General features: G+C 36.6%; 1 protein-coding gene across 1 annotated transcript in view; it reads left to right on the top strand.

Annotated features, from left to right (window-relative positions):
- Nucleotides 1-23,540, top strand: part of GSTCD (glutathione S-transferase, C-terminal domain containing) — a 55,327-nt gene extending 31,787 nt beyond the window's left edge. The window contains exons 6-12 of the mRNA XM_010004114.1: nt 9,090-9,205; nt 9,402-9,446; nt 9,851-9,979; nt 14,430-14,563; nt 16,111-16,141; nt 19,019-19,088; nt 23,404-23,540. Coding sequence (XP_010002416.1) covers nt 9,090-9,205; nt 9,402-9,446; nt 9,851-9,979; nt 14,430-14,563; nt 16,111-16,141; nt 19,019-19,088; nt 23,404-23,540 — 662 coding nt within the window. The remainder of the gene's footprint in view (nt 1-9,089; nt 9,206-9,401; nt 9,447-9,850; nt 9,980-14,429; nt 14,564-16,110; nt 16,142-19,018; nt 19,089-23,403) is intronic.
- Nucleotides 23,541-25,576: the final 2,036 nt, after the last annotated feature.

Raw genomic sequence — 25,576 nt, 5'->3', positions numbered from 1 at the left:
TTAAAAATGAATTATACTTTTGTAGTCCTCTAATATAAAAAAAAAAAGCAGACCAAATTCCTGCTTAGGTTGTCAGAGGTCAGTTTTTGTAGCTGTCTGACCTTTTCAGACTACACCAAGATAGCATATGTGAGATGAAGGGGGTTTTATGCCTGAAGTGATAAAGCTATTCTGCAAAGCTTGGCTTAATAAAGAGCAGATTGGTTAGTAACATCAGGAGAGAATCCTATTTAAAAAACCCATTAAATGTTCTTAAGGAGTTCAGTTGCCTTTCCTGTCTCTTTTATTACTGCTCTATATCTATATATTTTAAACCATGCATTGCAGCATTCGCTTCTTCTACTCCCTCTACTGTAGCTAAAATATCACCACATTTGATTATAGAAGACTATGTAGTAAAAAATAATGCATGCTCTGAGGATTTTTTTTTCTGGCCTTATCTATCGACTGAAAGTGCATGTTATACTTTCTCCCAGAAGCATAGTTTATAGGCTTTTATTTATTATTTTTAGCGGTTGTTTCTTTTTGTTTATTTGTTTTTTGTTCCTACTCCAGTGAATGCTAAGGCTGTTGTTTTACATATGTGCATATTAGTAACTTCGTGATTGCTGTTCTCTTCAACTTGCCAGGAACGTGCAAGTGTGCAGAGTCTGGTCTTTGCAGAATGCAAACTGATGAATTTTGAACTGCAAAGTTCAGAGCAGCTGTGTATTCTTAGCTGTAATGAGGCTCTGACCAACAAATGGTGTCATTTGTCAACCCATTTGTTAGTCACATCCTCCTCAAAGATTAGCTAAAATAACCTAAACCAACACAACCTTCCTGAAAATCTTGATTATTATTGTGATGACCTGGAAAAGATAAGAAACACAAGAAACAATTAAAATATTCAGTGATCTGGTAGGAAAAAAAGAAAAATAGACTCCGTGCCAAGCCCACTTAATAGCAGTTTTCTTCATGTAAAAGGGATTGGTGCTTTTAGAAATATAAGAAGCTGTAGAGTTGGCATATGTACCTGTTACCTCTTTTTAAAAGTAATCATTTACATACCCTTTCACCAAGAAGTAAAGGCATGTGGGGTGTTTCCAGACCTCATAGTTCCAGAATATGTTTTGATAAACATCCACTCAGGGTAAAACAAACAAACAAAAAACCGCTTGGTTTCCTCTGAACTGTTTGGATAAATGTAGCTACTGGTTATTTCTATTTATAAGAATGCATTCTGGGCAGCAGGATATCTTTCTGTCTGCTTCAAACAGCTATATTGTAAAACAAGTTATTTTATAAAATGTTAATAGTAAAAATAGAGGAAATGAGGTTTTCTCTGTTGCAACCTGATCTATAGAAGTGTGTTATCTTTAGCTGATACTTTCATTCTCCAAGACTGAATGGAGAGAGACCTTAAAAAGGGAAGGAGGTAAGGTGTGGACAATAATAATGATAGATTGTCTTGAGTCATCTATGTACAAGATCTAAGAGCCATTTTTCAACTCTCTGTAAAAGCTGTCTTCTGTACCTTAGGATTGTCTTAATATTACACCCAGAATTAGGGAAAAGAATGGTTAAAGTTGTCTTTTGGTGATGCAAGTGGTAAAGCTTATCTTCTAATCTGATTTTTGTATAGGAATTTATACCTGGTTAAATAGAGGAAGTGATTTACACTTCGGAGGCTTCAGGTGTGGCGATATGCATCAGAAAGCCTGCAAGAGTTGTTACAAGCATTTTTGTAAGTGCAAAACAATTCTGTTCTGTCCTAAAATGCTGTTTTGCTTTCAGGGACAGTGTCACAGTGCCTAGAGAAAGCCAAGGAGGGAGCTCAAGTGTGTGTATACCATGTAAATGTGGAGTAAATGTCTAGGATGTGCTTGAATAAGCAGTGAGTGAGACCTATTTCATATGGTACAGTGTAGCAGCTTCCAGAGAAGCAAACTCTGGATCTCTAGTAGTAGAGACAAAGGAATAGTAGACAAAATAGTAGTAGAGGCAAAGGAATTTGGGTTTAACACTGCACTGTCAGACTGTTACCACTCAAAGAGCCAGTACAGTTGCCATCTTCTTGTGCTGCACCTTGTAGATGTGTCTCCTGAAAGGGCTTGAGCATTTCATTCTCCCAGTGGCCTTTCAGAGGTCTCTGGCCCTTCTGTCTATCACATTACACTTCTATGAGACTGAATGCAGAGCCAACAAGCTTATACTTTCCACACTGGCAAGCTACCTTTTGGATATGCCTTAGGAAGAATGTTTTGGAAAGGCAAGAAGATCAGAGGAATGAAATAGAAAAAACTAAGGTTTGTTGTAGTTTTATCTACAATAAAACATAATTTACAGCATAGAGCTTCAGCTGCAGAATGACTTGATATGTTGTGATGCTTCAAAGTGTGTAATCTTTTTTTCTGATGATTCTTTTTCCTGGCTTTCCAAAATGTGAATTAGGTTGTTAGTCTTCATACATTGCTGCAACATAGAAATATCTCCTCAGTATAACAAAATGCTAATCATAATACCTACTTTAAAATTCCGTGAATCTATTCTGAAGTAAATGTTTCCATTTACTTTTCAATGAGGGTGATTTGAAAAATGCATCTATTGTGCAAATAAACTGTACTAGATTGTGAAAGGGAACTGATGTATGGAAATAACAAAAACAGTGAAGCTTTTTTAATATATTGCTTGACAGATGTTTTCTTTGTCCCTGTTTTAGCAGATTCAGTATCCCACGTTGTAAGAAATATTTTTATGACCTAATTCAGCAGCTTCAGCCTTTCTTGAGTATTTTCCGCTTTACTTCTCAGTCTCTTTAGTATCCTCATAAGCTTGTAAAATTTAATTTTAACATGTCAAATAATTTGTTTTACTGCTGGCCTGGATCAAACTTCCCCTTTTTTGGGTGGACTCAAAAGTTACTTTTCAGGCTTAGGTGTTGCTTTATTCTTTTTCTTAGAAAAAGAAAGAGAATTCTTCAAATGAAGAAGCAAGATAATTGCTAACAAATTACTTTGTCTTGTATGTCAATGTAAAGTAGTAAAATTAAATGCACAAAATCCTTTTTCAAAACTACTCTTGTTTTAGAGGCCAGCCTTTGATTACTGCATTCATGTTGGAGCTCAGTGTCTGTGACCCTTAGACTTAAAGCACTTATTTATGAAGAATGTACTCCTTAACTGAGAGGCAGGCTTCTAGTGACAAACACTTTTTTGTCCAGCATCTATGGAAACAGCCAGACTAAATTATTTCACAAAGCTATGCAACAATAAGGGATTTGGACGTAAGGAAAACAGTTTATACGGAGCTTGGCAAGTGGAGGGCCAAGGTTAGAGTCATTCTACAATCTAGACTGTGATGAGAAATCAATTAGGGACATGCTGTTGTATTAATTGTTTTACAACTGCTGTGGAGCCTACTTTATTCCTGAAGCTGAAACATACTCTGAGGAATGTAACTTTTTGCTTGTAAGTGATTTCTATCCATTAGGAGATAATAAAGTCTAAGTACGAGATGTGGTCAGACTTCTGTCCCAGCAGTCTTACTTTCTTTTCTGGGTTCTCCACTTTGAGTTATACCCAAATGTAAATGCCATGAACACTATTTGCTGTATTGAATTCATACAGTGCTCAAAAAATATAATCATCTTACTTGACTGATGAAAATTGTCTCCCTCCTTTGCTATGAAAGTGGAATGAAAGGGGAGAGAAGGACTGAAATACACTTGCCTCTCACATAACTTTTTGGCAAGTTTGCCTTTTCCTGTAGTATGTATTTCAGACTGTGATACAACTGGGCCTTAACTATGACAATACTTGTAGATAATGGTGAGACTGGCTGGCCTGTCTTCTGCTGTTTCTCCTCTCTCCTGTAGTGTGGTCATTCAGTAGGAGTTGGAAACATGTGGCTGAAAGCAAAGCTCCTTTCTTGTGAGAGAGGGAAAGGGAGACATGTCAGTGCAGTGAAAGGGGACATCTGTAAGGTGGCAGCCCCAGGCTGGACAAGAGGAGAGCATATTTTCAACTGTCAGCACTGGCCCACACAGATTAAATTAAAGCAGCTGAAGTCAAAGAAGAATGCTGTTCAAGTAACCAAGGTGACCATTGCACTATGGCAAAGTTATTGTCTTTGCTAATTGTCTTTGTTGTGAGATTTGGCAGAGTTCTTTATAAGAATGTATTACTGTTTCTGACAAGAATATTTCTTTCTAAATAAATGTCAGCTGGGCTGGCATCCTTCACCTGTTTGAATTCTGGTTTTTCTAGCAGTTGCATGGGAACCACTGTATGGCTTTATTAATCTGGCAAATACTGTATTGAAAAAAATCCCACAAACAACCCATAAGGCAAACCCACAACTACCCTCAAAACAAAGAAATAAACTACCCCTCCATCCCTCAACAGGTGCTGAAAATACTGTAGCAGGACATAGCAACATGAAAGTGAAGGAGAGATGACCTGAGTATTAAGAAATAATTATCGTAAAGAGCTACTAGGAAAAAATGTATTGCTTCAGAAAAAATGTGTTCAGCTTAGTATAAAATAATAAAACTATCTCTCTGGCTTTTGCCTTAGAATTACTGGGCCTTTTTGCTGTACTAAGATTAAATTAATATAGTAATAAATATCCTCTACTTGAATTTCCATGAAAAGTAGACTCTAATTATCATGATTTAGTTAGCTGAGACTTATGGAAAACCTGATTAGCAAGATACTTGTGCTAAAGAAAGTATGCAATTTTGCTGTATGGAATAGCAGAATGCATGCATGCTGTGTTAGGTGTATGTTTTGATCGCTGTATGTTCTGTTGTACTGTTATGACTTTAAAATTGAATAGGATTAAAAGGGAGCCTTTCAGTGTATTATAGGAAAAGGTCATGTTCTTAAAGGTTTTGCCTTGTAGGACTACATTTCAAGTTACATCCTCTCCTATTGTTCTTGAAGATAACAATTAACATTTTTTACCGTTATGAAGCTTGAGAGCAAAGTGAGCTGTAGTATTTTTAGACACACAAGTTTTAGTTGAAATTATTGCCTATTTGTTGTAATGAAGGACTAGTGTGCCCAGCTGTGTTACCTAGCATTCTCTAAAGGCTATGTGACAACTCACTGTGTTTCTGTGATTCTAGCTACCAAGCTCAAAATAGAGGTAAAGCAGACAAAGATCTATTGATTTGAGCGTGGTTTACTCTGTCTTTCAAGGGAATGTATGATTGCCTGCATAGTAAAAGCAGGATGTCACCTTTTTGTTGGTGACCATGAAGAGCTAATTTTTAGGAAGTTTAAAAAAATTATAGGCTATTTAAAAAAAATATTTCTTATTAATTTAGTACTCAGGAGGTTGACTGAATACTAAACAGTCCATCTGTTCTTGCTGACAAAACCTGTTATCATTTTACTTTTTGATTTTTAATGACTCGAGAATTTATTTGACTTTGCATAGTATACACATTTGATGGCTTTTTTTCAGGAGTTATACTTGATATTAATAAATCCCAGACCTCTCAGGAAAACCTTAGGCAAAATAAGAACAGAGAAGCTGGATAAAGAACTAAGAGCATTTGCTTGGATTTTTGTGCCATTTTTAGCATGGCAGCTGTGGTCTTTATTTCAGTTTTGTGCAGTAAAATGGCTCAGAATATCTGTGCTAATGCCTGTTGATAGGCAGGAATCAGAACATTTTCTGCCTGGTCCCTCTCATAATTACAAAGATTGAAGTTGAAAGTGGATATAAGTGAGTGATACAGAAGCTACATTTACAACAAATGCCATTAGATTAATTGTGGTGGTTACCACAAGGTAACCAAGGCTCAGAAAGCCTTGGATTTGGAAGGCTTTCCACTAAGGGAGCTTGCAACTTTATACTGTGAATGAGCTTTAATTACTTTAATTACTTGTTTTCACTGAATAGAAAGGAAGAAAATTTGTAAAGGTTGAAGTTTTGTGTGTGATTTTTTTGTTACTTAGTTTGGCTTTGTTTTGGTGTTGTTGGTTTTTTTTTTTAAGGTAATGCTTGTGAGAACCGACCACTGATAAAAATTAGTTGCAGTGTAAATTATGCCACCAAAGCTTATGAGCCCAACTTTGTTGCTTTCAGACTCCTTTTGGAGAACAGAGCTGGCCTTTCATCTGAAATTGTATTTCTAATGAAGAGATTTTGTGTGCAAGTCCACACTGAATTATGTAAAAAAAAAGCCCTTCTGTTTATGTTTTTATCATGCTGTTGGAAAGCCTGGTTTTCTGTTTTTTTTTTCTGAACTTGAGATTTTATCCAGTACCATTCAGGAGTTATGTCTCCACTTCCTTCTTGCTATTTGTGCTTGCTGCTGCTACCCAGTAGTTCTGGACCTGCAGTATCATAGGAGTAGGCTCATACCACAGTTATAAGTATGTCTGCAGTTTATAGATATAAGCCAAGCTAATTTTAAGCTGGTAGCTTTGGTTTTAGCAGCCTATGAGCTGAATGAGTTTTTGGAATGTTAGCTTGCCATAATCACAGAACTGTTGTAGCAGTGTTGCTGTGTCCAAACTGGATTGTTCAAAGCAAGCTCATCTTTACCAAGCTGAGCTGCAGTCACACTTCTTACAGCTATGTAATCACAGTCAGATGTTGATACTGTACGTGGATGGCTCCTCTTGGGCTGCTAAGGAAGCTGTATCTGTCAGGAAGTCTGGACTTGGCTACTCATTTTCTTATTAGATAAAAGAATTCAAAGGTGACTCAGTTTCTTCCTGCCTTCATGAAAGTGGAAGACATCTGGTAATTTATTTTTTCTTTTAGACTAACAATTATTTTGTTAAGTGCTTTTCTAGGGAGAATTGAAATGAAACAAAAGTAGTAAGATCTGTTGATTGGTTAAAACAAACCCAAGTAGTAGCCTGTTTTATTATGGAAAAAGTTTCTGTTAATTGTGCTCCCCTTGCCACAGCTGTATTTCAGTTATGGGGGATGTAACAGACAAATGTAAATTATATTTTCTGATTCTTTTCATTTGTTGCTTAGGTAGCCACAAATAGGTTAAAGCTACGTGCAGGACAAGTACTACTTGCATACTTTTAGAACTCAAGCCATCCTTTGTGACTGTGTATGCATGTATGCACACACACGCATATATGTACACAGAGAACATACTTGTATGGTTTCTTTAGGTATAGGATATTCTAGGTTTTAATATCACAGTCCTTGTCTACCTATCAAATGGTAGCTGAATTTCTAGGTCAAACACCATGACAGCACATGCTGTAATGTGTGTATCTTTCATTGGCTCCAGTTAGAGTAGATGTTGAAAATGTTTGAACATCAGTTTATGAAATGGAAGCATGAAAATTGAAGGCGAGCTATGGATCAGTTCACATAGAGATTCGGCACACAAGGAATTAGGGTTTCCAGTATAGTCTTTCAGAATTTTTTTTTCCAAGAGTCTGCTTATGTGAAAGAGATGATTCCTTAAAATGTATTTATCATTTTACATAATATGGTTAAAGTTTCATATCCACAGTCCTTGTATACATTTTTGCCACTAGGAAGTTTCATTTTCTGGCACTCTTCCTTATGGTAACTTTCACAGTTCACACAACAAAATATTTGAAATGTAACAGTGGTTTGATTTTTATAAAAGGTGCTATTTTATACTTACAAAGCTGATATAAGTGAGGAGGTTGTGTTCACTCTCTTAATTTGCATTAAGAAGTAGTAAATAGTTCAAAATATCACCATGCAGTGCAGTCGCTTAGGAATGTTTTTTTATAAATGTCATTACTTTGTTTTTTTAAATGACTGTGCAATAACTGTGCAGAACGAACTCTGCCCTACTGCCTCTGCCTTTTCTTGTCAGCTTTTTCTGTTTTCTCTGCTCTGATAATATAGATTGTAGTATCTTAAAGTGAATTTTTTTCTCACTCTGTCCAGAGCAATGTGACAAAGTTATCTGACAAGTTATTTTATTGTAAAGTGAAATGATATTTCCAATAAAATATTGTACAGAGTAATGCATTTTTAGAATAGAGATTTAAGCAGTAAGCTGTATAGTAAATGCAATAATTTATGATGTTGATGAGAATTGAATAACTTTTGTATCAACCAGGAAACTTCACTGATTTGTGGATTTTTTTCTAAACTACTCCTCAATACTGAGGAAAATATATTTTTAATAGAAAAATGTAATTAATTTAATAAAAATTGGAAAGTGCCCATACTCAAATATAATATGGTGCTCCAAGTAGGAAAGGTGTTCATATTTCAGAGAATATTAGGATTGCTTTGTTCACCTAACCTCCTTCATAAAAACACATTCAAGAAAGTTGTTTCAGTACCCTTTTTACTATTGTAAAGATGACTTAATGAATATTTTAACTGTCAATATCTATGTCAAACTCTGCTTTCCAAACAAACAAAAGGAGTATTAAATAGGTCTGTGAGCACCATCTGTTAGCCTCACTGAGACAAAATGCATCTTTGCAAAAAATACCTTTGACGAAACAAATTCATTATCTGTGAAGCAAGTTCTCTGAACCAGGCACATCTGAAATAAATTAAGTTTTTCAACTTCTGGTTGTGTGACAGATGTGATAGGAAGCCAGACTTTGCTATGCAGAAGTAGTTGCTTTGAGAAGTGCCTCTTTACAGTCATTGAAATAAACTAGGCTTCATATTATGAAAAGTTAAAATTGACAGAAGAGCATAAGCTTTTAAAACAGGATTCTTAAACATAGTATATAGATTTAGTAAGTAGGGATTTGTTTTGGCAATCTCACTATGAATGTGTTTGAGCTCTGTTTCTAGGCATGATTCACAGGTTTGCTATATAAACAGGTTAGAGCTTACACTGATTTGATTATTTTATATTAACATTGCTTCCAGTTTCTATGAGTCTTTTCCTAACAAAGCAACAGCTTGAAAATGAAGTTTTAAATATACTAAAGGTATAGAGAAAGCTCTACCAAGTATTTGTGAATTTGGCTCAAAGTGGATTTCTATGCTGAAGTATTCCAGCTAGTTTTCCGTCTTGGCCATAAATTTAATTTGCAGTGCTTTGCTGTTACCCATTTAAAATTATCAATGTTGTCAAATGCTTATCACTGCTTAGGCATTTTCTTTGTCATCTCCAGGAAAGATGTCTAGAGACCGGGCTCTGAGGAAGCAGCAGCAATTGAATAATTTGGTAGCAGCGGTGACAAAGCTTGCTAAGCCTGGAGATGTGATAGTGGATTTCTGCAGTGGAGGGGTAATATATATAAATTTTTTATTTTTTTTTACATGATATAGTTTCTTTCACCTTTCATCTTGGCAGTGCTAGGTGGTTAGTGACACAAAGCAAAGCCAAAGTACAAATTCTTTCAAAGGTTTTGTTGCTCATTGAGAAATGAATCAACAACAGGGACACTGAAAAGTCACTCAGAATTTGTTTTTTGTTTTTGCAGGGCCACGTTGGAATTGTGCTTGCTCACATGATGCCATTGTGTCAGGTAAATTGCAAACATAATGTTTAGATTGTATGAGCTTTGGGTCTCTGTTAATCATCATAAAAATATGCATGTAGGGAGAATAAATATTAAGACACAGTTGTCTCATCCCCAGTAGAGGATTTATATTTGAAGCATAAAAATTTTTAGCATAATCCCAAATGTGTGCACTTCTTGCCTGAGAAAACAAAAGTTATAGGAAAATATTTGCAGGCTGATGGAAATTGTCAAGTATTAAATGTCCTCCATTGTTGTTGGGTTTCCTGCTAATAATTTCGGAGATCTCAAGCTGTGTCATAAGTATTTTAGAGGTTTTCTCAACTAAACTACAGAGTTTTGTGCTTGTTGGTGATGTTGTATTTTGATGTCTTGCTATTACTTGCCTTTCTCCTGTGTATGAAATCTAGGTGGTGCTCATAGAAAATAAGGAGTTGTCTCTGTTCCGTGCTAAAGACAGAAGTGATGAACTAGGTTTAAACAACATTTGGTTCATTCAAGCAAATTTGGACTATTTTAATGGGACTTTTAACATTGGGGTAAGTCATTGTAGCTTTTCCACTTCAAAACCTCAGTGACTGATTAATTATTCTTAAAGCAATTAAAATAGCTGAGAAAACAGAATTTTATATGACCTTACAGACTGGTATTTTTGATGCTAAGACAAGCACCCTTGTTACAGTAACCTCTATTAAGTTATTTTTGTATTTATTATTTGTTGCAAGTTGGCATCCCTTTTACATTACACGAGTGAACAAAGAAGTGTCTGTTCCAATCAAATACAAAATTAAGAGTGCTGCCTGACCATGTTGAAGAAAAAATGAGGTATATTCTTCGTTTAGTCATGTTTTAAAATCAGTGATTTGTTAGTGGATATTCTCTGGAGAAGGTTTTGCAGATGGGAAGAGAAGACTACTGTTGCTACTGTTCCCCAGGATTCGGTATTGGGCCAATTCTCTTCTTCTCTTTACAAATTATCTGGGTGAGGGCATCAAGTGCACCATCAGTAAGTTTGCAGATGACACTAAGTTGGGCAGGTGTGTTGATCCTGCCTGAGGGTAGAAAGACAGTGCAGGGGGTCCTGGATTGATGGGCCAAAGTCAATTCTGTGAGGTTCAAAAAGGCTAAGTGCAGAGTCCTGCACTTTGATCACAACAATCCCATGCAAGGCTACAGGCTTGGGGAAGAGTGTCTGGAAAGCTGCCCAGAGGAAAAGGACCTGGTGGTGTTGGTCAACAGTCAACTGAATATGAGCCAGCAGTGTGCCCAGATGGGCTAGAAGGCCAACAGCATCCTGGCTTGTATCAGAAGTAATGTGGCCAGCAGGAGAGTAGGACAGTGATTGTCCCCCTTTGCTCAGCATTGGTGAGGTCACACCTTGAATTCTGTGTTCACTTTTGGGTCCCTCACTTCAAGAAGCACATGGAGGTGCTGGAGCAAGTCCAGAGAAGGGCAGTGAAGCTGGTGAACAGTCTGAAGAACAAATCTTATGAGCAGCAGCGGACGGAACTGGGGTGGGTTAGCTTGGAGAAAAGGAGGCTGAGGGGAGACCTTAATGCTCTCTGCAAATACCTGAAAGGAGGTTGTAGCAAGGTGGGGGTTGGCCTCTTCTACCAAGAAACAAATGATAGATGAGAGAAAACTGCTTCAAGTTGTGCCAGGGAGGGTTTAGATTGGATATTAGTAAAGATTTTCTTCACAAGGGTTTTCAGGCACTGAACAGCCTGCCAGGGGAGTGGTTGAGTCACCATGTCAAGGGGTATTTAAAAGATGTGTAGATGTTGTGCTCAGGGACATGGTTTAGAGGTGGACTTGGCAGTGTTAGGTTAATGGTTGGACTTGATGATCTTCAAGGTCTTTGCCAACCAAAAAGATGCTATGATTCTATATTTATAAATGCAGAATCATATCCCAGTTTTGTAGGACTCATGCTGAGCACTCTTGTTGCAGTCAACAGGTGAAACTCTGACTCCTAGGTAACTGTAAATGAGTGGACCAAAGCAGGAATCCGAGTACTGAAGGAGTGAAGTACATTATTTGAATACTGATTTCAAGCATCCATGCTAGACCCTAAAAGTAAACGACATGAATGTCCTCTCCAGAATTCTGTAGCCCTAGTGAAGGGTGGGACATAAATAGTATTTTGTACTCTGTAAAGATTCCTGTCTTCCAGTGTTTTTTTCTCATAATAGAATATCAAATTTTGCAGCAAGCCCCAAGCTTTCAGAGATAGTCTGACTGTTCTTTAAATCATCCATCCAAGGCCCTTTTTTGGCTGTAGCTTAGGATATTTAATGCTGAAGCTTTATGGTACATGGACAGTGCTGTTTAAATGTTTGGCTGGTTTATTTAATAAAGGAAAAGAAATATAGTGCGGGAGAAAGAGGAGAGGATAAATTATTTTAGCCCAGTATAAATTTCCAGTTCTCTAGCTTTATTTTCTGTGCTGCATAGCCATATAAATTTAAGTAGATGAACTAAAGATCTATTTCAAAAATACAGGAATTCATGAATAATGTATTGACATCTGTGTGTGAAATGTTTAATAGTTTTTTAGTGAAATGAGTCTCCAATTTTATGATCATTTGAGTTCCCATCTTCATTTTGTTTGGGTCTATTTTTAATAGTAAGGTAATACTAAGTTAAATATCTCTGTGGAGAGTTTTAATTTTTTAAAATGATACATATAAATTTCCAACCTAAATGATTCTGTGACTATGTCATAAACACTGGTCTGATACAAAAATGACAATATAATGCTGTAATACACAGATTTGTACTAAGTTTGGCAATGCATAATTTCTGAAACCATCTTCTGAGGCTTGTAAAGCTATTCACCCATTGCATGACTCCATCATTTTCAGTAAAACAATACAATGTAAATGAGAGGGCAGATATGATAATAAATTAACTGGTTATAGTGTTAGGAATTTAAAGAGGTATTATAGAAAAATGAACAGGGCAGAAGTCTTCATCTGTTATATTTTTATATTAATTTAAAATGTTTATATGCATTTTAGTTACCTTGACATCAAATCTGAATTACTTAGCTATTTTCTTATCCGTTACCTGCCAGGAGTTCAAAAGCAGATTAAGAAAAATGTGTCAACTTTTTCCCTTTTGCTCCATATAAAATTTCCACCCTTATGAATTGTTGGGGTAAGAATGGATCAAGGTTCTGAAACAATCTATTTGAATGACAGACTTACTACTACATTGTAATATTACATGTTGTAGTACAACTGCCGTAATAAGTAAATTTATTATATACCATCACCATAATAAAGAATTTCAATCTAAAAGAAAGCTTTCCAAATATTTACATGCACTTTTCATTTACGTGCCAACAGCCATAGGATCTTAGTTGGTTTTAATACTTCATAGTGCTTATAGTAGTATCTCAGCTATTTATGGAGAACAAGTTGTAAAGCTTAAGGTTTTACTTGGAGATGTATATTTTTCAGTGTGTTGAGTTTTTATCTTTTCCCCTCACTTTTCTGTGTGCCCTCAGGAGCTGCAGCACTGGAGGAGTAATAAGGGTAGTGCCCTCACACTGCGTTAGCTCTGTTGTTCTCTTCAGGGGCCACTTTGTTTTCTTCTCTCTACAGATGTATGGATTTGTGAGCCAAATGCATTATATACATTATTTATCACTTTTTATTTTGTTTCAGGTAGTGAGTTTAATATATAGGATATCTTGAGAAAGCTTTGTCTTTCACTGTGTGATTTTTTTTCTTCGCTAAAATGATTCTGAGTAAACCAAAGAAGGAATCAGTTATTGTAACACTTCATACAGGCTCAGTAAGTTACTGGTTTTATCCAGTGCTTTTTTAAGGTCTCTCTTCAAAACGTGCAAGCAAATCAGAGGTCTTTGTTTTCTGCTTGGATAGATTGGAAAGTAACTATAATTCCATGATAATCCAATAGCTGTAATATTAAGAATATATTTCTGATGTTAAGCTGGTTTGTTGGGTTTTTTTGTTAAATTCAGATGAGCAAAAAACTTCCATTGCGGAATTATTTTCTTACTAATTTTTTAATGTTCTGCTTGAGACAGGAATATATGTAAGCATCTGTATGCAGTTACAGTTCAATTGATGATTAATGGTGTGCTCAGCTGAGCTTACATCAAGCAGCCTGCAAACAAGAAAGTCTTTGTTTTAATCTGTATCTGAGAGCATAGGTTTTGCCTTCCAATTGCTGTACCTTGAAAAACAACTTTGAACCCTGAAATCTGAGCCTTGCAGTTTTAAGCCTTTTTCCTAAATTTACTGTGAAAAAAAAAAGAACAAAACAATGCTGTTTTGCAAATCCACACCACTGCATAAATTTAAAAATATGCCTCAAAAATGTCCTTAATTTAATGAAAATATAGATCAATGTATCTATGTGTATGCACCTGGTATATGCACCAGGCCTACTCTTTGATCTACTGAGTAAGAAGGCAGAGAAAGTAGTGCCTCCATTTTGGCTGCCCCATTTGCTGTCACAGGTACTGATAGGAGAGAGCTGAATGCTTTTCCTTGCAATGTATTGTTTACAGCTGTAACTGGCCTTTATGTAGCAGAGCATAAATAATTTGGGTACAACCTGTGTGTTGCCCAAATACATAAATACTTGCAGGTAGCTGTTGTGATTGAAAGTCATTCTGGTTTTAGTTTGAGTGTCCATCACTAAGAAAAAGGTCCCCGCTTAGTCTTATCAAGACTGGACAGCCCCAGGTCTCTTAGCCTTTTCTTGTGTGACAGATGTTCCAGTCCCTAAATAATCCTTGTAGCCCTTGGTTGAACTCTCTAGTATATCCCTGTCCCTCTTGAACTGGAGAGCCCAGAACTGGACATAATACTCCAGATGTGGTCTTACAAAGGTAGAGGGGGGGGTAGAACCTCCCTTGAGCTGCTGGTCAGTGCAACACAATTGTATGTAGAATATTGCTATAAGGAATTTGCATGCTTCTTTTGGTTTTTTTGTTTGTTTTTAACACTTTAGGTGGCTCTGCATGCATGTGGTGTGGCAACAGACATGGTAATCGAACACTGCATCAAGGCAGGAGCAGCCTTTGTCATCTCCCCTTGTTGTTATGGCTTCATTCAAAACACAGTGAAGTTTAAATATCCACAAAGGTAAAGTAAGGCTAACATGATAAACTTTAAAATACCAACTTACCGAAGGAAGAAAATAATAAAAGAGTACAGAATTTTCAATTGAAGATAATTGCAAGTGTCTAGGCTATATTAGTTCACATTTATAGTGCAACTGTTTGCTCCTGTTTCACTTTGCAAACCCATCGTGAAAGTGAGACAGACTGGTAATACCTGCATTTTTTTTCTCTGGATTTATCTATTCACAAGACTTTATATCATCAACATAGCAGATACAGTTTGAGGGAATCTATGTAATATGCAGACCTTTCACCTTAAAATCACAAAGTTAATAGAAAACTCATATATTGTTGTAGAACTATTTTAATGTTGGAGAAAGATGTAAGCAATCAGCCTAAAGAAATACATCTGCTTTATACCACAGTTTACTGCTTGTGAAACTCTTCTGATTTATTTTCAAGCAGACAAGCTCTCCTGTATTTCAGTTCAAACTTTTAGTACTTTTCAATGGGCTGTGTAGATATTGTTTCCTCCTAATCTGCCATGTTGGAGATACTTATCTTAGGCTCAAGAATTTTAATGTTTTTGATACAAATAAAATGTAAAAGGTAAGTATGAAATGAACAAAGATAAGAGGCTAAGAGCTTTCTGAGGCACAACTAGGTTGGGAAGGAGGATTGTTTGTTTTTTTTTTTTCATAAAGCTGAGCTTTGCATATTGGATATCCAAGATGAATCAGATTTAGTTCTTCTAGGAATTACAATATTGCCTTAGGTATATATTTGTGAAAATAAGAAACTGAAACATGGTGTCTTAAAAGGAATCAACAAATCTAAAAACCCGTTATACATACATGTTTAATAATTTTCAGATTTTTCTGTAACATCGAAGTGTGCTGTCTCAGAAGTGCTTGGAGGGTAAATAATTAGAATTTGTCAGTTTGATAAACTCTCAATTTAACAGTCTTTTTATAGACAATTTGATTCTTCCATCTCTTTATGGGAGTCCCTTTTTACTTTCTCTTGTGAAACAGTAAGTATTCTTAAAGAAGAGGCAATCAAATTTTAAGCCTCCAAAAATTAGCAGGCATATAACCTTTCTCTGTCTAAAATTGATCAGATACTATTTAACTTTTGTCTGGTTAGTTTTCTAGATCATGAAGACTGGCAGTGCTCACTCTGTTAGAAAACTTGTTTCTGTTTGATCAAAAAACATGATAGCCTGCCCAGAGCCTCATATCGCCTGTGTTCTGTACTCAGTTCCATTGCAGAGGCACCTTCTGTGATACAAAAAAATATTTGTGTACATATAATGTATAGTATTTATGTGACAATGTGGAAACACCAGTAAATTTGTATTAGCATTTCTATTTAAAGAGAGAATTTTAATTAATAATATAATTGAAAAAAATACACTTTTCCTTTTCTAGTGAACTGAACTGTAATGGTTTCTGATTTTCTTGCTTTTTTTTGTAGAATATTGTTAGTGTTTAAAATGAGATCAAAATATGTAATGATTGCTTCTATTTTCTATTTTTAGATGCTAATTGAATTGCTTTTTTTTTCCAGTCATCAGTTCAAAGAAATTTTGTCTTACAAGGTATGTAAAAGCACTGGGGGGGAAGGGAAAGGGTTATGCACCGTTTTCTGCGTTTCACTGGGTCTTCTTAGCAAACGAAATACAAGTGGTTATATTTTAGTTGCCTGCAGCAGCATGTGTTATGTGAAATGTTAATTAGTATTGCAGATTTGATTGTGTTGCTTTCTCTCCCCCATCCATTTTTTAAGGCTTTTTTCTTCAATAAAATAAAAGTTTCTCCATAAAACAACATTTTTAATCATAATGTATAAATGAGCCACTTTAAAGATACTTCAACGTGTATCTGTTAACAGTTACAGGATACCAATTTGTTTACATCCAAAATACAATTCTTTATACTGTGGAAATGTCTGATCATGTTTTAGGTAAAATTATTGCTTTTATAGAGACTATTTTCTGATAAACATTAGATTTCTCCATCTAGTTTATGTCTAGAAGATGGAGCATAGTGAGTAGGAAGAGCTTATGCTCATCAGGAAGCATTTTATAAAAAACTGTTTAAAAAATGTTATTGAAAATTATTTTTAAAATATTCAAACGTGTTTGGACTCTGGAGCCAGGGTCTGGGTGGCAAGTGTGAGAGAAAAGTGGGAGAAAGAATCAATGAGAATTGCTGGTCTGAGAGGATGAAGATAACTGGTAACAGGAGTGAAAAAGGACAAGAGCAGAGAGATGGACAGCAGGGAACTGTTACTGATCTGCTAAGCTTTGTCTAGTGTGTTTCGACTAATTAGTGATGATCGATCAGAAATTTGAAGATTAGATGCACTTAATCTGACATGGAAAGAAAATGTTTCCATTTGAGAGAAGCAAGATTTTATAGAAACTTTACTAAGATTACATGCCAAATCCTAGACAAGGTTTTGGTGTTTGCAATAAAAAAAATAATTTTGGAGATGCAGTATAATGCTTTGTAACAGATATATGAGAGAGAGAGATGGTATTTCTAATGTGCAGATGTTTTGTGACAGTGAACATAGCAAAGGCGCTACATGTAGCAGAAAAATTGAGATTATCTTTCTTTAATCCTCAAGTAAGGGGCAATTAAAAAAATCAAGAAAATTTCCAGGCATCTTATATAGGGAAGTTCAGTTATCTGGTAATACATTAATGTTATCTTCATGATCGTCTGGTTTATGTAGACTTTACTAGCTTACATGGAAATAAATGTCCGTAGAGTGAGATGATGAAAATAGTGCAGTGGATTGGACCTGTAATTATTTTTACCTTGATTTAATATTATTTTCAACACCTGTACGTTTCTAACACAAAATCATGAAGAACTTGGGTTCCAGTTCAGAAGAAGATTATTTCATATTATTAAAATAGACCTTTTGACAGTACAGAGGGACATGGTGACAATTATCAAGTCAAGCATGCCTAGGTTAGGATAGTGTGTATAATCTCATTAAAGACCAGTAATTTTTTTTCTTGATCTATTAACCCATGTAGGTTTAAATCACAGGGCTTGTCATCACTATAGAAGTTTCGATTTTTTATTATTTGTGTTGCTGAAGGGCACAGGGACCAAGGACAATGCTAAAAAATATTGCTGCTCTTAATAATGTAAGAGTCTGTACAAACAGTCTAGGCTGGTTGGTGCCTCAAATAATCCTTGTTATAAATAACTTCTGTTATACAGCTAGCTATATGCATTTTTATATTTCATATTAATAAATCATTACAGGTTATTGGCTGGTAGCCAGAGCTGCCATGTGTTAGCCAGATGTTGTCTGTGTCACCCCTCGCCAGTTCTCATTTTAAATTAATTTTTCTTCTGTTTCATTTTATTAAGATCTAAAAAGACATCCAGAAGTCTGGCATTTCCAAAATGTTTTTGTTGAGAACATTATGCTGTAATTCATTAGTTTATAGCTATACAGAATAAGGTTATGATCACTGTAGATTTCTACCATGATACATTTTGAGGTACTATTTGTCAAGACACTATCCCTATAGGAGAACTGGAAAGCAAAACTGAGTAACTGCACATACAACTTTGAAAACTTAATGGGAATTGAAGGTGGCAGGGGGAAGGGGGTCCAGTAATGATGTTAACTGCTTATGGACGCACAAAGTTTGGACAATTCAGTACCTTCATTATTTTAGAAATGCTTTTCTTCTTTCTGCCAACAGGGCATGTAACAATTTGATGACTGTTGGGGAAACTATGTAGTCGTAGCTTAGGCTCTGCTTCAACTTTTGGGTCATCTCTGGAGGAAGCCAAGGCATTAGTGTCAGTCCAGATTTTCAGGTTAAGTGGTGAGGCTTACCTTGGCTCTGGTCTAGTTGGATGAGCTGAGAACTTGATCTTGCAGAGAGTTGGGTTGTGTTGGGTTCCTGAAGGCTACTGAGGGGGTTCTCTGAATCCCTCTTTTTCTCCCCAGGCTGCCTATCACTGCTGTTTCTTTCCTTAAAGCAGCCACATTGACTGTGGCTCTCCTTCTTCTCCGTTCTCCAGTAGTCACATTTGGGTTTAGCATTTTCAGCTCTTTTGTTCTACAAAAATAACTATATTTGAACTGAACTGACTGGCTACATTTTTAAGTCCTAAACATGTTTTAACATGTTCTTATTTTCCTTGCATATTTCTTGCAAAGCTGTGAGCTGAAAACCTTCATGCATATGAGCTGTACCAGGGAATAAATATCCCTGACTTAAGATACTGTAAATTTCTTTCAATTGGTAGTATTTGAATATCAAGTAACAATAATATTGTATAATTTATAATACTTGGGTAAAATTTTTTTGTGGTGATGTGTCTATTAAATTTATGAATTGGAGTTTACTGTGGAGGGGGTTACCATCTTGATTTAATATGACATTAAATTTTATTCAGGTTTTTGTGAAATTTCTTAACTTCTGTTCTTTTTCTAGGAGCACATGATCCTTTGCAGATTTGCGGATCAGACTGCAGTTCAGCTTCCACCTGAACGCAGGCTAATTGGTATGAATTTCCACAGCTGTTGTGTAAACTATCTCAGTAGTGTATTTACCTTGATATATAGAGGAAGAAGTAATACATTTATGAACAGGACATTAAGTTGCTGTCTTCATATAACGCTTGAAAATTTGAATTTCTTTATATATTGCCTCTTGCTGTTTTGAACTACGACTAGAAATTATTTTTGTCTTTCAGAATTATCAGTATGAGAGAGGGTTTGCGTTTTACTGATGTTCTTGCTTCATCCTTGATTTACAAAAGGGTATAACATGCTCCTGTCTTGTATTAATGTTCTGATGAAAGCTGTAAACTAGTTTCCAGGTCAGAAAAGGTAGAAGGGTCTGGGAACTCTCAGGATATAACTGCATTCCTGGCTTGTAAGGAACGCTTAGAAGTGTATGAAAGCAGTAGTAGCAAATAATCATAATGTTTTTAAAAGCCTAATTTGAAGAATTCAAAGTATTTCTTGTACTCACTGGACAAAAAGTCCTGCTGATCAAAAAGGAAAAATGGAACTACACAGGCAGTGGGAGCAGGGACAGGTATCCTGGGAAGAGTACAGAGATGTTGCCCGGTTGTGTAGGGATGAGGTCAGAAAGGCCAAGGTGCAGCTGGCAAGGGTTGTAAAGCAAAACAAGAAGGGCTTCTAGAGGCACGTAAACCAGAAAAGGAAGGTTAAAGAAAGCGTTACCCCCATAATGTGCAACAGTGGTGAACTAGTAACAACAGATGAGGAGAAGGCTGAGATTCTCAACTTGTTTGCCTCAGTCTTCGCTGGAAACCCCTCACCTGACAGCTCTCAAGCTGATGGCCCACAAGATGGAGACCAGGGAGACAAAGTCCTTCCCACTGTAAGCGAAGACCAGGTTCGTGACCATCTGAGGAACTTGTACATACACAAGTCCATGGCACCTGATGAGATGCATCTCAGACTCTTGAAGGAACTGCATGGTGTAGTTGCCAAGCCACTCTCCATGCTATTTGAAAAGTCATGACAGTCAGGTGAAGTCCCTGGTGACTGGAAGAAAGGAAACATTACGCCCATTTTTTAAAAGGGTAAAAAGAAGAACCCTGGGAACTACTGATCTGTCAGCCTCACCTGGAAAGATCATGGAACAGATCCTCCTAGAAGACATACGAAGTGACATGGAGAACAGGAAGGTGACTCAGGACCACCAGCATGGCTTTACTAGGGGCAGATTCTGCCTGACCAATCTAGTGACTTTCTACAGTGAAGTGACTGCATCAGCAGACAAGGGAAGACCTATGAATGTCATCTATCTGGACTTCTGCAAGGCCTTTGACACAGTCCCCCACAACATCCTTCTCTCTAAATTGGAAAGATATGGGTTTGATGGGTGGACTGTTCTGTGGTTAAGGAATTGGCCGGATGGTGGCATCCAGAGGGTAGTGGTCATGGCTTAATGTCCAGATGGAAAACAGTGACAAGTGGTGTCCCTCAGGGGTCTGTACTGGGACCAGTGCTGTTTAATATCTTTGTTAATGATATTTACAGTAACACTGAGAGCACCCTCAGCAAGTTTGCTGATGACACCAAGATGGGTGGTGCAGTCGATACACCAGAGGGATGAGATGCCATCCAGAAGGACCTGGACAAGCTGGAGAAGTGGGCCCAGGTGAACCTCATGAGGTTTAACAAGGGCAAGTGCAGAGTCCTGCACCTGAGCCAGGAAAACCAGGTATATGAACACAGGCTGGGGGAAGACATGCTAGAGAGCAGCCCTGTGGAAAAACTATGGGGGGGTACTAGTGTATCAAAAGCTGGACATGAGCCACCAATGTGCAGTTGCAGCCCAGAAGGCCAACTCCATCCTGGGCTGTATCAAAAGAAGTGTGGCCAGCAGATCAAGAGAGATGATCCTGTCCTTTTACTCTGCCCTGGTGAGACCTCACCTGGAGTACTGGACAGCTCTGGGGCCCCCAGCACAAGAAGGATGTCGACCTGTTAGAGTGTGTCCAGACGAGTGCCATGAAAATGATCAGAGATCTGGAGCACTTCTTTTCTGAAGAAAGCTGAAGCAGTTGGGGTTGTACAGCCTGAAGAAGAGAAGACTCCAGAGGGATCTTATAGCGACCTTCCAATACCTGAAAGGAGCCTATAAGAAGGCTGGGGAAGAGCTGTTCACAAGGGCATGTAACAGTAGGACAAAGGGTAATGGTTTTAAACTAGAGAGGGGTAGATTTAGGTTGGACATTAGGAAGAAGCTCTTTGATATGAAGGTGGTCCCTGCTTATTGTACAGGGCTTGGACTGGATGACCTCTAGAGGTCCCTTCCAACCCACGACATTCTATAGTACAGAGTCTGAGCTAAAAATACCTATTTTATAATAAATTTGTTGGCTTCTTTACTATTATCACAGTATTTGAAAAAAAAAAAAAAGTAAAAAATTAGCAGTGTTCAGTTACCAGTGTAGCACCCCAGATTGTCTTGCACTGCTTGAGAAGTGGGCTGAAAATTGGAAAAGGACTCCAAAAACGTCAAAAACGTTTTTGAAAGAGTATAACTTTCATCTGTTCCCTGTCTCTGAAACTACCATTTTTTTATTTTTCCTTTTTTTTCTGCCCACAAATTTTAACTTCTGTCAGTGCTTTGCCCTGAGAAAAAAATAGCCGAAACATAAATCTTATTCCTTTCCCTTCTCCTATAGGAAGTATCACTGCTTTTCATGTTTTAAAGAATGCTATTTTTAGCTCAATCTCCATGTAATACTAATCTATTTCAGTGAAGATCATTCCCATTTCAGTGTTCTATTTGAGCTTTGAAACTGGTTTTATGGGAATCTTGTTTGGGTTCATTTAAATATTGTTTGCAAATAATTAAAGGTTGAATCAGATCAGTCTTACAGCCATGGTGAGACTATTTATTTATTTATTTAATTTTGTATAAGCATGATCAGGTATAGAAAACTGTGTGTAGATTTCCTTTAATGCAAATATCCATGAACAGACAGAGACAAAAAAATAGCCGAAACATAAATCTTATTCCTTTCCCTTCTCCTATAGGAAGTATCACTGCTTTTCATGTTTTAAAGAATGCTATTTTTAGCTCAATCTCCATGTAATACTAATCTATTTCAGTGAAGATCATTCCCATTTCAGTGTTCTATTTGAGCTTTGAAACTGGTTTTATGGGAATCTTGTTTGGGTTCATTTAAATATTGTTTGCAAATAATTAAAGGTTGAATCAGATCAGTCTTACAGCCATGGTGAGACTATTTATTTATTTAATTTTGTATAAGCATGATCAGGTATTGAGAAAACTGTGTAGATTTCCTTTAATGCAAATATCCATGAACAGACAGAGACTTTCTTTTGTAAATGGTGGCAAAACGACTCATGCTGCTACTTTTTGAATATTTTAGGATTGTACTGTAAACTATATTTCAGCAATTACTACTGAATTTAAAATAATTTTGTTTCCTTACTTACAAGCCCCTAAAGCACTGCATTACAGCATTCTGCCTGCGACTGTCATTGCTGAAACTACACGTTCCTTAGAGGAGTTCTCTTAAATGAACAAAATTCCATTTCCCATTTTCACTGCCCATGTGTGTTTTATCCATCGTATGTAGTAGTGGGACCTGAGTGCAGATGTAGTGAATGGATTTATATACATCACTACAACTCACCTGATTTATTCTGTCTGATCACTGAACTGCTCGGTGTATTTCACAGTCTTACTGAGAGCATCCAGGGAACCGGGCCTGAGCTGGGACAATTCCAAACCCCTTAGTGTGTACACTCTGAATAATAATTATAGTGCTGTCAGTTTTAGGGTCATGTACATGCCATTTTGCTGAATCAGCTGCAGAATGTGATTTTCTATGAAACCACCAATGAAGGAGAATAGAAGAATTAAGAATGAATTTATAGAGACTTATCCTTACTGGTTTATATAAACTGATGATTTCTCCCTGTAACATATAAATCCATGTAGGACTGAGCTGGATTACTCTAAATGTATCTCTAAATTGTCTCCTAGCCTATTATTACCTCTCTGAAATTCCAAGCCACCACCTGCATGAGTTTTTCTGGAGGTTTTGAGAATACTGAAAAATAGTTTTGCCTGTTCTATTTCTCCATGTGTAAAGAGTTAATAATCTTTCTCTAGATCTTTGTTAAAAATGAGGTACAAGTCACAGATATGATTTAGAAAAACAGAACAAGATACATTTCTAAGTAGTTTTGGAACTTGTTTACTGATTTGTTTTCTTGACATTGAATATTGAAGTGCACATTCCTGATAATGTTTCGATGTTTTTAGATTTTCCATGTTCTCCTTTGCTCTTTTTTTAGGAAAGCAGTGTATGGGGCTTGTGGATCTAGATCGGGCACAGGCTGCAGAAGAACATAATTACTCTGTCCAAGTTATATCTATGGAGCCAGAGAGTTGTTCTCCAAAGAACAATATGCTTGTGGGCATCCCTACTTAGAGTGTGAAACTTGCGTTTGGTTTGAAGTTGAACATAAATCTTCAGTGCATAATGACATCCAGCAGATACAAGCAGAGCTGGGAACCAGACATCACATGTGTTGAACCCACTGCATTCAGAAAAGGAAACAGCACAAAGTCTTAGAAATTGAACTGCCCCTCTGCTAATTGAAGCGCGTGTTGCTTCCCATTCTTAAAAAACTTCCTATCAGAAGAAATGTTTAAGAACGGTTCATGTGTCTTTATGCATCCTCTTCATTGATTTTATATTCACTTTAAAATTTGAAAAAAGGTGCAATTGTGGAATCATTTGAAAAAATTAGCCACAGCCATGTTACTGTAAAATGAAAATAAATGTTCCATGTTCTGACTAGTAAGCAATTTTCTACTTTAATTTAAAATTATCTGTTGACACTAACACAATGGAAAATAGCTTCTAACATTTTCTCCTGCACATTTATGGGTTTGACACATTTATGAATTCTGCCATGGATTGATTTAAATGTATCTGGATGTACCTCTACTACATGTGGCAACCAGAATTACAAACAACAGTAGATACTGGAGGAAAAAAAAGGGGTCCTGAAATATTTTATACTTTGTGAAACTTACCTCTCAAAGATCTAAATACTAGAGGGTTTTTTAATGTGAAGACTGAAGGAAGCTGCACACTTATTTGGAAGCACAAAGGTGGGTAAGTAGGTATGAATTCATACCTTTAGCCTGAGTTCTTCTGTCGATAGTGATTACTTTTTCTGCAGCTTTTTATAGGTACAGGAGTAGCTGGTGTTTGGAAGAATATATAGCAAATATAAAATACATGGCAGTACCAGTTGCCTCCAGGGTTTGCTCTCATACTTGCCTAAAGAGAACTTGGTTTTCAAAATAGTAGTGTGTCAAGTCTAACGTTATGCATGTTAAATTACTTTATTTAGGACTCCATATTTTATGTCTGGGCTAAGAAAATGTCTCTTCATTACCTTTGTGCTGATGAAACAACTCAGGTGAGACACCTGATGCAAGCTTTGATGCTGCTTACAGTAGGGATCTTCACAGTGCTCTGCTTCAGGCAATGGGTGCTAGTTTGTTTTTAATTATGTTGATGTTGAGTATTTGGCATGGGCTGGTATTATGCAGTAATAAATTGCTTTCAGTAGAGCAAAAATCTGTGCTGGGATATACATCCGAATTTCTGCAATATCTATTTCAGTAGTCTGTAATATTTTTTGGATCTAGCAGGAAACGGAGAAGGAATGCATTTGAGATGTGCCATAGGGAGCATGTGTGCCACTGAATAAAAGGGAAGAAATGGCTTTTTTAACAGGCAAAAGCAGTATTTTTTGGAAATGGAGGTGGAGAAGAAGCCTTATTTGGACAAATGTCCAAGAGGTTATTAGATACTTAGTATCTAATAAGAGGAGTAGCTAAATTCACACAAGAATCTGAATACCAGTCTCCGTTTCATTGGGGGGTTTTTCCCATTTTTTTACAGTATCTATTTTCATGTAAATGACACAGTTTTCCACAGAAGTTGGTTATTTGTAACTTAAGTAAATTACTTGGTATCTGCTGCCCTAGGTAGAACTACTTTATAGAAGCAAGAGAGAACCGTGCAAAGCTAGTGCTGTGTTTATATGCATCATGACATCCCATTATTAATTGGTGGCCAAACTATATAAAGTGTGTTTGTGACAGATTTTTTGTTTTCCTGAGTTCAGGGTTATTTTGGTGGCCTCTTGTACTATTCATCACCTTGATGGCTTACAAGATAGTGAGATAGCATCCCATCTGTAGCACTGCTTTGTGACCTTGTCACTGTTGGCATCAGTGGGTTGTGGATTCTTTTCCTCATATCTATGGATGGAGTTACCTTTCTATGAACTGAAACTTGAGGTGAATTATTGTATTATTTATTGAGAACTGAAGAGAAGCAGATGAAAAAAAGTATAAAAAGGAGAAGATATTTTCAGCAGTTGATAATAGCTAATTTATCACAGATTCAGTTGCCCCTCAGTGCCATGTACTTCCCTCTAGTAA

The sequence above is a fragment of the Chaetura pelagica genome, unplaced genomic scaffold, assembly GCF_000747805.2.
Source record: "Chaetura pelagica isolate M959 unplaced genomic scaffold, ChaPel_1.0 scaffold88, whole genome shotgun sequence".
Taxonomy (NCBI): domain Eukaryota; kingdom Metazoa; phylum Chordata; class Aves; order Apodiformes; family Apodidae; genus Chaetura; species Chaetura pelagica.
The sequence above is the reverse complement of the archived record's forward strand: the minus strand, read 5'-3'. Positions and strand labels throughout refer to the sequence as shown.